The 14,832-nt window shown below is 44.7% G+C and overlaps 1 protein-coding gene across 1 annotated transcript in view; it reads left to right on the top strand.

Annotated features, from left to right (window-relative positions):
• Positions 1–14,832, top strand: part of SLC9A6 (solute carrier family 9 member A6) — a 906,904-nt gene that overhangs the window by 427,005 nt on the left and 465,067 nt on the right. Inside the window, exon 6 of the mRNA XM_069612818.1 lies at positions 279–384. Coding sequence (XP_069468919.1) covers positions 279–384 — 106 coding nt within the window. The remainder of the gene's footprint in view (positions 1–278; positions 385–14,832) is intronic.

Below are 14,832 nucleotides of genomic sequence, written 5' to 3'. Positions count from 1 at the left end.
TTAATAGGAACATGTTATGTCTTCGCTCATATATGCTCTAAATATTTTGATTGTTTAAATGAAACTTTGTTCATTAACCAATGCATTATAACTCTATCTGTTGTGTATGTAACAATTATCAAAAGGAAATACTTTGAAATAGTAAGAACTATTTGAAGACTAGCATAATTTTGTACCTTCAGTTTTCATTTGCATTAGTACACTGAGCACATAATATTTCTTTCACATTTCTGACAGTTACCTAATCAGTATTCTAATTTTTATTTTCTGTTTGCTAGTGACTGTGCTTGCAATATTCCATGAACTACACGTTGATGTAGAGCTGTATGCACTTCTTTTTGGTGAAAGTGTTCTCAATGATGCAGTGGCCATAGTGCTGTCTTCGTAAGTGTCTTATATTGTCACACTTGTATTGTATAAGTTACATATTTTGAGCAGTATTGATCAATTTCTGTTATCATGAATCTGTTGATGCTTTTAAGTTCAAACACAGCCATCACATACGTTTGTGAAATGGCAGAAGACTGACCACAAAAACAGACAAGCATGTTCTTCTGTCACACAAGGCATACAGATGATCATTAAATCAAATTCTTACCACAGTTGTCAAGTGATGGTATTAAAGATGGTTTCTGGTTTTGTTCCCCAATTCCTCTATACCCATTCTTCCCTTTCTGCCTTTCGTTCCTTCCCTACCTATACACATTTTGATCCCGCTAAGTGTTTTTGTTTATCTTTTCTGTTCCTTATTTTAACACCCCTTTTTAATTTTTGGGGGTTTCGCTTGATGTTCTGCTTTCACTCCCTTTATCTCCCCGTGAGCCTGTTATCTCCTTTTCAATTTCCACCTGTCCCTTTATCTGGGTGCTTCCTGGGGTCTCAGCTGCCTAATTTATGACCTTAGACCTGTTCTTCTTGTTTTTACTCTACTCTTTGTATCTCTTGTCATGATCTCTGATGATCCACTACCGACCTGGCTTCTCTTTTTTTGGACTTTCTTCATTTATTCCTAATGATTTTTTGCCACTTTGCTTTTTCTCATTTCTTCCACCTCATCTTCCTCCTGTCTGTTGCTCATCTCTTCCTCCTGTGTTCTGTTCTCTTTCCACCTCTTCACGCTACTCCTATCCTTCTGCATGTCTCCACTTTCCCTCTTCCATTCCTTTCTCCTTCTGAGGCTGTTTCCTCTCTTTCCCTCCTCCTCTATTCCTTTTCCACCGCTTTTCTAGGGCTATCTCCACCGCTTTTCTAGGGCTATCCTGTTCCTCTTCTTTCTCCCACTCTCTCGACCTTCATAACTGCTCTCCACTCGCTGAACCTTGTCTGTCTTTTTGTTTGCTGCCTCATTTCTTCTCCTGCTGGTCTCAGCGTTTCCCCACTGTGTTCAAACGACCATCAAAGTTTAGCCCTTTTTTATCTTGCTCATGTTTGAAGAATTAGTAACACCCCCTCCAATCAAGCACATGTCTGGAGTGCTATTGTGGTTCGGAACAAGGTTGGCAGGTGGTTGGCGCACCCCCCTGCTTGTGGTAATGGATGGTACTCTTGGACTGATCTCAATCCTGTGGTTTCAGGATCTCGGCAGCCGGTCATTTTCGAATCGGGCTGCATGCCAGGGGATGTTGCCTCACCCCAACTGGACTCTCCTTCCACTCCACCTGACTCTGTAGCCACACTGTAGATTGTCTGTCTTGTCCTACCCTCCGACATGACCCTGAGCCAAGTCTAAGATGGTGACTGACACCACCCGCCACCAATAGGGGTCTTGGACTTAATTTGGGTTTTGACACTTGAGGTCTGGTTTAGAATCCCGGAGTCCGTAGGTCTCAGGACAGAATTTAACTTTCATTTGGTAGTTCCCCCACCCCATTAGATAAAACAAAGTTAAGTCGTGCAGTCCAGACCCTGGGCTGCAGAATAGGCTACAGAATAGGGCATGGACAGGAAACTTTCCCCCTTATCAGTGTTTGAAGTCCTGAAGCCTTGGCTGGTATTTCATCACGGGTGTCTCCTCTCATTGCTCCTCTGCAATCTGTCACCTTTGTTCCTGCTCCACTTGTATATTTGTGGACTGATTATGTACCTCGCACTGAGTCGAGGTCTTGGGTCTTCTGCAAATTAATTGCGGGATAAGTTCTGCTTACTGCTACTGTTATTTCAGTGATCTAGTCTTCAACTGGATGTGCGAATGACCCTGTAGTGTAGCATGAGGATAAGAAAAAGACAAAGCAGGCCATAATCAATCCAAGCTCAGGACACCTACAAGTGTTTAAAATTTCAAACAAACCCACAGCCAAGCTGATTTCATCCTTGTTGGCCTTTCACCCCAATAATCCTGTAATGATTTACAGACATTTTTTATAAGTAAACAGACCGCATTCATTTCAGGGTGAACACCACAGTGACTTGATTCCCTCGTGGTGGACATGGAAGGGGTGCTAAATCGGCCCCAGCAGCAGCAACCTTACCCTCTAAGCCACTCTGAGACCTTGACCCACAAGACCCTGGTGGGAGGCAGACTTTCACAGTATCTGAATGAATGGCTGGGCATTACTTCTGATGCGTGGGCACTGGAAACAGTGACCCAAGGTTACTGCCTTCCTTTAAAAAAAAAAAAAAGAAAAAGAGTTGGTTTAACTTAATAAGTACAATTCAACGCAGGTCCTTCTGGTTCCTCTGTAGATATAGGATCAGTTAGGATTGTGGATATTGTGACTGGATCAGAGACCTGACCTTGTTGAGGGCATGAGTACCCCTTTCAGCATGGGGCAGGAGGCATACCTTGAATCCCAGAGCCAACCATACCCCAAAGGCAGAGTGTGAAGGTTAACAGGGCCCTAGTCCCTCTCCCTTGTTCATGTGCCTGCATGCAGGAAATCAGTACCACTGTTGAGCATCCCATACCTGCACTGCCCAGCCAATGAACAACCCAACCTATAAACAGAAAAGATTGGATGGCACACACAGTAAACTGTGCTGCTGCTCGAACAAACCAAGCCGCTATACAACCCACACCAGCACAATCCCAGTGTTAACCAGTGCATGGAGCGCTCCAACATTATTCACACACTTAGAAATATTGTACGCACTTGTGAGTGGGCCGCAGAGCGGTACTTACACCAAACTAGCATCTCTACCAAGATGGAAAGCCCTCAAACGAAATGGGACATTGACTGCTGCAAATCGCCATTGCCTGAGACTGGCGATCCGTTTATGAAAAAGGGGCAAGGCTTAGGACGCCTTTTGTTTGTATGTTTTTTTTTTTTGTTTTTTTTTTTACTGTAATACCTCCCCAGGGAAAATGACAGTCAGCTGTTTTCCAGGGGAACCAACCAGGGGGCGAACAACTGGAGGGGGTGGGGGAGGTTAAAAGGGGGAGAGCAGGAAGGGGTGGGTTATTAGGGTGACATCAATGGAGGAGAAAAACAAGGTGAAGTATAGGCTGGTGCATGAAAGTTATACTTGTTTTTGAGTGTGTGTAAGGTGAGTGAGCGAGATTAACAGAGTAGGGAGTGAATGAAAAGGTGACTGGAGAAAGCATGAATGGATTGAGAGTAGCAGTAGTGTGGAGAGGGGAGGACAGTAGTAGAGTGAAGGAGGGAGTGCCAGTAATGGGGATTAATATTGTTGGGTGGAGGTGGGTAGTAGAGGGCGGAACATCAGCGGGATACAGAATGAAGAGCGAGGAGAGATGTGGGTGGAGTAGTAGGGAGGAGAGTAGGAGGAGGAAATTGAGTATGACAGAGACGTATAGGGATTGGAACACCAGGGCGCTGAAGAATAAGACTAAGTGAAGCCTTAGTGTTGGGAAGGCACAAACCTTATGTTACATTGGGGAATTTAGATCAGGGACTTCCTAGATTATTCCCAGAGGGGGTTTTAGATGGATAATGTGTTTGCCTTTAGGCCATCGCCCTTAGCTAGGCAGCTCCTTAGATCGTAAGGGTTACCGATCTCTAGTGACAAACCTGTGGTTGAGGGACATCTGCCTTGGGGAGGGAATAACCTTCACTAGACTAGATGGAGAGGGACAGCCCTTAGCAAGCCCCTTTACTATTCTGAGAATAAAAGCCCTTGAACTGAGTGGTGATGTGTTCTGGAGCCTATCTCTAATTCACACCTTATTTTATGAAGGTTCTAAATCCCCTCTGCTGAAACGTGCCCTCATTACACAACTAATCAATATGCCTCACTTGGGTCCTTAAATCCTGGCCAGTTACAGACTAATTTCTAAACGTCCATTCATGGCCATCATACAGTAGTGGAAATGATGACCAAATGGCAGCTTTGCATATCGAAGCAAAGATTTTCAAATCTGCAATCCTATCATTCGCCGGACACTATGCCTGCGCTGGTTGACAGGCAAAATTGATCACATCAGCTGAAGAGTGGTACGCAGCAGTGTTAATTGTGCTCAACCTCATGGCCTCGTTTGAAACCGTAAAACATTAGGTGTTACTTAACATTCTAAGGACATTGATGGGAATCCTGGGCAATGTGTTGGCTAGAGTGAGCTCTATCCTGAGGTATAGAAACAGACCCTTTCACACTTGTATAATGCTATCTAAAACAGCCACAACTCGTGTTATGTTCAACCTTCTTTCCCTTTTGTTTAATATCTTCATATGCCAGCTCGCTGGTATCGTAGCTCATTATGCACTGGATTTTCAGATATCTGATGGCACTAAGCTAGCAGTGCCTCTGCAGGAGTTAAGAGGCCAGGGTTCATGTAGCTCACTCTGGTCCCATAAAGCAGTACATGATTGTTTGCGAAATATAACTGGCTAGCATTAAATAGGGACAAAACTGCAGTAATGGTGATTACATGTTCCACAGCTTGCAAGTAGCTCACACTGGCTTTTTGAGAGCTCCCTTCAGTGGGACCAGACCTGATACCAGTAGATGGAAAATGTAGGCCTTATAACGGACTATAACAATCCGCATACAATCAAGTATTACTGATGAAAGTAAACATATCACACCCTATTTTAACATGCGACTTTTGTACTTTAATAAACCTGGCCGTACCTAGTCCTATGCAGATTTTGGACACGCCACATTTAAAGGCTTAGTTGGGACCAGCATGAAAATAAATGCATCACACCACTCTTTTTCTCAAATGTTTCACTGACTCCTGGTTAGGTACGGAGTAGAATTTTTATAAAATGAGGCCATACGCATACAAGGTTTAATTTTGGGAGGGGGTACTGTGCAGTCATGCACTCCCCCAAAAGCCCTGGAAACCCATGGCAAAACCTTTGTTGTAGCCTTGGCAAACTGTCATATCTTTGGGGTGTTGGGGACAATAGAAGTTTTAGGAACTTTTCTTATAATATTTTCCTCCCAACACCCAGATGAGGCAGCCACTGGATTTCAGACTAAAATGCATCTTGATTACGATTTTCTTCACCATTTGTGCCGCCTGTTATCAATGTTCCTTTTCTTTTTAAACATGTTTTTTCATGTAGCCCTCTTTTTCCTAATGTTTAAGCTAGGCAGGTGAAGTATGCAGGTGTTGATGATGAGATAGGAGTACTCTCGTTACTCTCCTTGCTCAAATTTGTATTTCTTTCATGTGAGAACCCCTGATACTTAAATGATAGTTGTTTGATTTTCGGAGAGAGATTATTTTGGTAAATTGAAATTAGGCAAATTGTAGTCAGAATAATTTATTTAGATTAAATAAAATGCCAATTTGGGCATTGTCAGTCCTAGTATTCAAAATGTGGTTTTGGTAATAATAGACAGTGAACAGACCTTCACTTTAAGTGCTATTAGTTATTTTTTGTTATGGCTATTGACTGAGACAGTGGACTATCCAATTAAGTGATTGCAATCTAACCACCAACGACCTTCTCATTACTTCTCTCTCCCACCTATGAGTTATTTCTTATTCGATCATCGGTTCACATATCATAATGTATCACGTCCACATCCATGCATTGGCTATTGTGATTATTTTAGGTGGGATTTAGCTAATCAATCTTTAATGTACTAATCTCCACCGTTCTGGTCTTGCAGCCCCAGCCCCTTCACCTTGTCTGAAAAGCTGACATATTGTGCATCCGGCAGGGTTAACCAGACCATAATCAGTGGAGGAAAAAAAGAAAAGGGTAGAAGTGAAGTGGAGGGAGCAGCAGGAGTAGGGACGAAAGGAACAGACAAATGTGGTAGATGTGAGCGGGTTGAGCTAGAGGAAATATGAATCTGTAATAAGGGCTCAGAACTGAATGCTGATCTAGAAAGGGGGGAATTGAAACATCTTGTTTTAATAAGCATTTTCCAGTGTAGGCCGTACTATTAGTGGAAGGATGGTTGTGTGATGACACCCCCCCACCTTCAAGTGTAGATGCCAGAATGATCTGCTAGCCTTTATTTAGGTGCCTAAAGCAACGTATAGTCCAGGACTGTCAAGCCAGCTGTCTGAAGTGACAGAGATAAGAATTGGCTGTCTAAAAAGTTGAATGTGGAGAACCAAAGTGGCAGAAAGGAAATGGGGAAGAAGTAGTAAGAAATTGCCCACCAAAAGCCATAGTTCCATTGCCTCCTCAGGAGGCAGAATGTCAGCTCTGGTAGGGCTAATGTGGGGTGAGTATAGTGATCTTCTTGAGCAAGAACTGTTGAGCTATGGTTATGCATATATGTAATGTCTATACGTTAGTCCAATGTGAATCAGTGGCCTAAATTCTTGCAGTGTTTTGTGTGATGTATATAATTCCATGTGCTGTGACGCTAAGTGCATAACGTTTACTTCAGTAGCATATGTCAATAAGTTCTGCTAGACGTTAGTCCGCCACGATGCACTCCAATTTATTTCAGCTTTGATGAATGTTTTAGACCTTGAGAGCCTTGTACATTTGTATTTGTGGCAAAAATGTCTTGGAGTGCAGAGTTTCCAAAGGGAAGCATGTGATGTGGTGCCTTCATTTCACAGGTACAATTGCATTGTGACTTTGAAAGCTGCATTATTTCATTGCAGGGCTGTCCTTTGGCCCCATCGCTGTACAACTCTTATATCGCCGATTACGAAGATTCCACCTTCACGATCAGACATTTTCCCCCGACAATGGGAGGGGAGAAGATAGATCGACTACTGTACGCGGATGATATCATCCTGATGGATTTAACTCCTATAGGCCTCCAACGACAATTGGACAATATGGTAACATATATGTCGGAAAACAACTTACGCCTAAATACTGCAAAGACTAAAGTGCTCATCCTGGGCAGATCCTTAAAGTGGAATTCCAAGTTTACCTGGCATTGTGACGGAAGGAAGCTGGAAAGAGTGGAAGCCTTTAAATACCTTGGGATCACAATCAGTAACGATAAAGAGGAAAAAACTATGCTTGAAACACTCTGGGCAAAGCTAAAAAATCTCACAGCCCAAGCTAAGGCCGTGGACAAGAAACACGGCCGTTTTTCGATTGTACCTATCGTGAGATTTTACAAAGCCAAGGTTGTTCCGGCCCTAATCTACGGGATGGACGCAATGCTGCTAGCTCCGAACACCATCTGGGAGAAATTGGAAGCTTTCTTTTGGCGAAGGGTCCTTGGTTTAGCCCAATCCACTCCAATTGCACTAATAAGACGAGAGCTATGTATTTCCTCACTGTTGGCAATAAAACTGAGAGCCACCCTGATGTTATACCGTAAGGTAATAAACAATCCAGAAGCCAGAGTACTGGACCTCATACGGAAAGAACTTTCCGAGGGAAAAAATCGACGCTTGTAAATTGGGAACAATTCAACCGGAAAATGTTGGAAGAATTGGATCTTCCTGTTGAGACACTCATACACAATCCAAATCGAGTGTCGCAAAAACTTTTAGAAGCAGACTGGATTCACACCCAAGAAGTGGCTTGGTCGTATTCCATCACAGCACAACTACCAACTGCTCCAATGAAGCTAAATGCTACGCGCGGCTACCTACTGAGGTTTCCAGACAAGAACCTAAGTCGTCTGTTTCTAAGATTCAAGCTGAACCAAATAAAAACCAACGAAATTTTGGCAATTCGCAACCAAGTACCATCGAGTTCCTGTCGCTTCTGTCAATCTACAAACGCCATAGAAAGCACAAAACACCTGCTAATGGAATGCTCCGGGCTCAAAACAAAAAGAGACAAATACCTTGCAGATCCACTGGAAAACCACCTCACCCTCGACGAGGAAAACCTCTGGACACTCCTGACGAACGGGAATAATATCAGATGTGTTATAGGAGTAACACTCTTCCTTAAATCCTTGAAGCTCGAGCAGGAGGAATCTCCTCAAGCCTAAGCTTATTAAAAGGAATCTGGACGCTTGATGTATGATGTATGAAGACTACTCATGCCATATTTTTGTAAAAATTGTAACACAATTAAAACAAAAATAAAAAAAAAAAAAATAAATAAAAAAATTGCAGGATAATATTTTCATTTATTTGTAAAAAAACAATGAACTAACACAGGAATAAACTTTGCACATCCATGCATGTCAAGGTTTCTTAACTAAATATCTCTGGTGCTGTTGCTCATCTCTACATCAATAACTCAAAGTATATGTGTCATGATTTAGACCAGACTATCATCAATCATTTTATTTGGTTGTGCCTCATTATCTCTGTGCCAAACTGCTAAATATACCCAGGTGCCAGACGTTGTCCACCAGACCCTAAATTAGGGTTTGGATTATGTCTGGATGAAGCCAGACTGGATTCCTTTCAGAATCCTTCGCTCACCCATTTGTAATGGTGGTTGATAAATTATTGCCTAGATTTTTAGAGGGGGTTAGTGGAAAAGGTATGTTATCACTTTATTTAAAGTAGGGGCCACATAGAAATATTGTTTAAACACTTTCAGCCTTTTCCTTGTCAAAATGCATACAGGCAATTCCTGCAGATGCACCAGTGAGTTTGTGGGCACCAAATGTTATAGGATACTTGCTCACTGATTTAGAGTGCAGGCACCACTCGGGTGGTGATGGATGTCACATAGTTGTGTTGCTGGTACTATGCCGGCTCTTATCCTAGGTCAGGCTTTGTAACTATTGGCCTCTGACCCGTTCTGTTACAGGATGCCTCAGGTCATTGGACTGTGTGCATTAACCAGATGAAGGAAGGCTCCCGGATTGCACACTGTCTGAGGCTTGTTTCAAGGCTGGTTCTGTGGAGAACAGGGAACTGAGCACTGGTCTTGGTCTCACCCGGGTTGAGTAAAGGGCCCATTCTCTCTTCAATCAAGAGGATCTTGGGGAGTTGCAGGAATTCCCTTAACATCCAGTTTTCCCTCAGCATTGTATTCTTTCTCTAAATGTTCTACAAGTAACTGAAGTAAACCATCTGTATCTATGGAGAATTGGAACTTGGTAGGCACAACGGTGCCCTAATAACAAGGATTCATGCATTCTACATCCATGCAAGCAGCCATCTCTCTAACCTTCTATCCAACCATAAACACAAGGTAACACAGACCTATTTGCTTTTTCAGTGCTTGTTGTTGGAGTTTCCAAGAGAGTCTCAGGCCCAATTTGTTGTCCTCCCCCCTCGGCTGCTCAGCCATGTTGCTCTTGTAGCATGTCATATGTTCATTGTGTCCTGCATGATTGGTATGTTCTCTTGTCATTTCTGGGGTTCCAAGTAACGCCTTCTAATCCCTGGCATCTCCTGCAGATGTATATCTCCCCCTCACCTCCAGGAAATATAAACTAGAGACTTGTAGTGACTTCCAACATCTACTTTCAGAGTTCAAACAGGCACATGGATACTTTGCATCAACAAGAGCTGAAATCCGTAGAGCCACAGATCTAACTCTTGGCTTGAAGGCGAAGTTCCAAGATTTGAATGGATTGTGTCCTCCCACGTAATCCTCATCTTATGATAATGTATCTCCAGCTTTTTTTTTTTTTCGACAGAGGGCGCTGTATGCAGTGTCGTCGAGTCGATGTCTCTCGAGGGCCTCCGTCGACCGTCAACGCCATCATCAGCATAAATAGTGCATGCAGAGCCCATTGGCTTCAGGTTTTTTTTCCCCGATCTTGCGCTTCGAGTGAATTACCATGCGCTTCAGTGAGACTTTCATTAGATAATGTCTTTTTCTTCAACACCTTCGACTCCCAAGTCCAGTTTCATAAAATGCCACGACTGCGAGTCGAAAATGCCAATTAATGATCCTTACTGTGCCTGCCTGTGGTGTGTGTGGGTTCTGGGCACCGTCCTGATGACTGTGGGTCCTGTCAGGCCATGACAGAGAAAGCTCTCAGGGAGCAAAGAGGTAAACAGTCGGTGGGGAGGTTAGCATCAAAGTAATCTATGAAGCAGGAGAAAAAGATCAGCGAATCAAGAGACTCTCCCCGGCGCAAAAAGCCAAAAAGGCCCCGATCGAGGAAACATTTGGGAACTGGTCTTCTTCCTCTAACAAGGCTAGGAGACGCCATAGGTCTCCTTCACCATCGAGTGATTCCTCCATGGAGCTGATAAGATGTCCTACGAAGTCTGATTCCACTGCAAAGTGGGACGAATTTCGTAGTGAGATGTTATACATTTTCGAGAATGCGGCCTCGACCCCCTCGAAAGAAAAGCAAGAGCCATGCCCCGGTCACTCCGAGTAAGGACGACAAAGGGAAGTTGAAGGCTACTCCTTCGAATCCGAGCACAAAGCTGGCATCATATCGAGAATGTTCTTGATCCGACGAGAAGTCGTTGAGTGTCGACGAGTTGAGAACTGAGTCCAACTGTGGTTCCGGCGAAAAAGCAAAAGGTGTCGAAGATTTCGCCGTCTTTGCTAACTCCATCGGAGTCGAAGCAATCAACACCAAAGTTGATGCAGATTAAACCGGCGCCATTTTCAAAGCCGCCTTCAACGACTACTTTGACATTGTCGAAGCCATTGGCTGTACAAGACCAGGTTTATAAGCCTTTACCTAAAGACTATTTTAAGTCTATGTCGGCAATATATGAGGAAGACCAACCTTCTGATGAGGGTTCACCTCCCTTTGGCCTTCAGTTTGACACCCTCAACGTGCCAGAAGTATTTATTTCTGACAAGTCCAGACAAAGGGATTTGTAGTGGTTTGGATACCTCATCAGAATTAGAGTTTGGCAGGCCTGACCCCTCTGAGCATGCTGACTCCTACAGAAAACTGATGGGGAAAGGTCATTGAATTTATGGGATGGAGTAGGCTTACTCCGTCATTCGAGCAAGATGATATGACTGACATCTTGGACCAGGGGCCTCAAAAAGACCCAATTTTACCATTCCACATGGCTCTACAGAAAAAAGTCTCTGCTAATTGGGAGACCCGGAAACTGCGGCTGCAGTTAATAAAAACTTTGCAAGGAAGTACACACCTTCTAGCAGTTACCCGGAATATCTCACCAAGCATCCCGCTCCTCTTGGTAGTTCAGGCAGCTACGTCAAATAGACGGTCTGCTTATCCTTCCAGCCCCCCTGACAGGGACAAGAGGGTGGATACCTGGGCACGTAAAGTTTTCATTGCATGAAGTATGGCTTTGAAATCCACTAATGTGACTTGCACATTGTATAGATTTAAGTTTACCCTGTGGGACTGTTTTGCTATGGAGGCTGAACACATCCCGGAAGGTGAAGACTGCTTCCTGGTGATCATTAAGGATGGGAACGAGCCAATGAGTGAATGTCCCCATTCAGGTATGGATACTGCTGGCGGCATCAGCCGATCCATTGTTGCTAGCACAGTATTACGCAGATTTGCGTGGTTGCGAAGTGAGGCTTTGCACCGGATGTGCAGGCAAGACTTCTCAACATGCCCTTTGACGGCTCAAGGTTGGTTGGCAGCAAGGCAGAGGAGAGTTTGGAGAAGCTGCAGACCTCTAAGGCGGCGGTTAAATTCCTTAGCGCCGCCATAAGACAACCTCAACAACCCTATTCAGGCACATCGTCTTGGAGGGGTAAGTCTTTTCGTTTCTACTCCTCAGTAGGAAGAGTAAAAGGACAAACCGGACATTGGGGCCAGAGAAGATTCCCTCGTGGGGGACGTGGAAGGGGTGCTAAATCAGCCCCAGCAGCGGCAACTTTACCCTCAGCGGCTGCTGCAGCCACCCGCCTCTAAGCCACTCTGAGGTTTTGACCCACAAGACCCTGGTGGGAGGCAGAATTTCCCAGTTTCTGAAGGAATGGCGGGGCATTACTTCAGATGCGTGGGCACTGGAAACGGTGACGCAAGGTGACTGCCTTCCTTTAAATAAATTCACAAAAAATGCCTCGATCATTCACCGGGATACAACTGTCAAGATTCCAGATCCGCTCCTTGTGCAGTAGATTTTGACCCTGCTAGAGGAAAGGTGCAGTAGAAAATGTACCTGTAGCGGAAAGAAGCAAGGTTAGGTATTCCCCTTAATTTCTGATTCCTAAAAAGGACAGAGGATTGAGACCCATTTTGGACTTGAGAAACTTGAATAAGTTCCTCAGGAAGGACAAGTTCAAGATGGTTACCCTTTCTCAGATCCTTCAGGCTCTTCAACTCCAAGACTGGTTGGTATCATTGGACCTTCAGGATGCTTACTTTCATGTGCCAATCCATCTCCTGCACAGAAAGTACCTGAGGTTCGCGGGTGGTGGTTCTCATTATCAGTTTCGAGTTCTGCCATTTGGGCTGACGTACGGCCTGAGGGTTTTCACCAAGTTGATGGCGGTGGTGGCAACGAGTCTCAGGAGGGGGGGATTCACGTCTACCCCTACATGGGCGATTGGCTGTTCAGGGCTCGTTCACCCGAGCAAGCCCAGGAACATCTGTATCACCTGCCACTCGCTCCACAGACTGGGCTTCTCCCTCAATTACAAGAAGTCCCATGTGATACCATCCCAAAGACTTCCTCGGGGAAAGCCTCGTCATTCGAAGTGAGAGCTCAACACATTCTGCCGATGGTAACAAAATTCGAGAAGGCTCAGCATCTTCTGGCCTTCGATTTTCTGAGGTTGCTCGATCTCATGGCATCTTGCATTTTCCTGGTGCCAGGGGCCCGCTTGAGAATGAGATACCTTCAGTGGGCTCTCGGGACACAGTGGTCCCAATTCTCAGGCTAGATGTCAGACCAACTGCAAGTTCCGGGTAGAGTTCCTCGGGACCTTCGGTGGTGGACTTCCAAAGACAACACTCTCAAGGGAGAATCTTTTTGGCATCCATGGCCAGAGATGACGGTGGTGACGGTCGCCTCACTCCACACACCAACGATCTGACAATCAGCGGTCGTTGGTCTCCATCATATCAACCTTTTTGGAGCTGAGGACAATCATACTAGTGCTGAAGGCCTTCCTGCCCTCTATACGGGGAACGAATGTACTGATAATGACGGGCAACACAGTGGCCATGTACTACCTCAACAAGAGAGGAGGTGTAGGGTCACTACCACTGTGCAGAGTGGCAATGTAGCTCTGGTTCTGGGCAATATAAGAAGGAATCTCTCTATCGGCAGTTCACCTAGCCGGAGAGCAGAACACGGCGGCGGGCGCTCTGAGCAGACAGAGCACAGTCACCCACAAGTGGAAATTAGCTCAGGAAGTCCTTCATGAGATATTCATCCTTTGGGAAACCCCGCAACTGGATCGGTTTGCAACTGGTATCAACCGGAAGTGCGAACAGTACTGCTCCAGGGAATTTCCCCCAAGAGGAGCACTAGGGGACCCAGTGTTCGCGGTGGACTGGGAATTTCCACTCCTATATGCGTTCCCTCCAGTCCCCGTCATTCCTCATGTAATCAGGCGGTTGAGAAACCATGGGAAATCCATGATCCTGAGTGCCCCGGATTAGGCCAGGAGGATGTGGTAGCCGGACCTTCTGGACTTGTCCATCTGCCCTCCAATATGTCTTCCACAAAGTGAGGATCTTCTCTCGCAAAAGGAAGGTCGGGTTCTCCATCCAGAGGTCAAGACACTCCGCCTTCACGCATGGTTTCTGAAAGGCTGAGATATAAGGATTGGGACCTCGCTGATGACGTAATGGAGATTTTGCTTTTGGCCAGAAGGCCAGCAACTAAATCCTTGTGCTGTTGGAACAAGTTTAGCAACTGGTGCAAGGATAAGAATGTGGATCCATTTCTATGTGACACACCTTTGGTGCTTTCATTTCTATTACATTTAGTTAATCTGGGGCTTCAGATTGGAACCATTAAGGGGTACCTGGGACCGCTTTCCATTTTCAAGTGCTCCTTAGAGGAGGATTCATGTTTTAAGATCCCTTTGATTGTCCCATTTGTGAAGGGCCTTACTAATGTATACCCACCAGTTCCATTCAATGTACCTGTTTGGGACCTCAATCTGGTGGTAAAGTGTTTAACATTTTTTCCATTTGAGCCCCCTATACTCATGTCCTTTAAGACTTCTGACATTGGAGACAGTTTTGCTTATCGCAATAACCTCAGCTCGTAGGGTGCAAACCTCCACATAATATTCTACAAAGACAAAGTCACTCTCAGGGTAAAACCTTCTTTTTTTTTTTAACCTAAGGTAGTCTTTGACTTTCACTTGTCACAAAAAATGACCTTACCAACTTTCTATCCACCTCCTCATCCACGATAGGAGGAGAGGCTACATAGACTGGACTCTCAGTTTTTATATATCCAGAATAGATACATTTCACCAGGTTGATAAGTTTTATATTGGATATACTGGTCCCAAATTGACCCTTGCGGTCACCAAACAAACAATATACAGATGGATTATTCTGGCTATTGGCGAATGCTACAGACTAACGGGCAAGGACCCTCCGAAAGGCCTCAGGGCTCATTCCTCAAGGGGCATGGCAACCTCTGCGTCTCTTCAAAGGGGTGTGCCAATAAATGTGTTCAGTGGCTACTTGGTCGTCTAGCCATACATT

This window comes from Ambystoma mexicanum, chromosome 5p (genome assembly GCF_040938575.1).
Source record: "Ambystoma mexicanum isolate Mex_15411 chromosome 5p, UKY_AmexF1_1, whole genome shotgun sequence".
NCBI classification, from domain to species: domain Eukaryota; kingdom Metazoa; phylum Chordata; class Amphibia; order Caudata; family Ambystomatidae; genus Ambystoma; species Ambystoma mexicanum.
The sequence above is the reverse complement of the archived record's forward strand: the minus strand, read 5'-3'. Positions and strand labels throughout refer to the sequence as shown.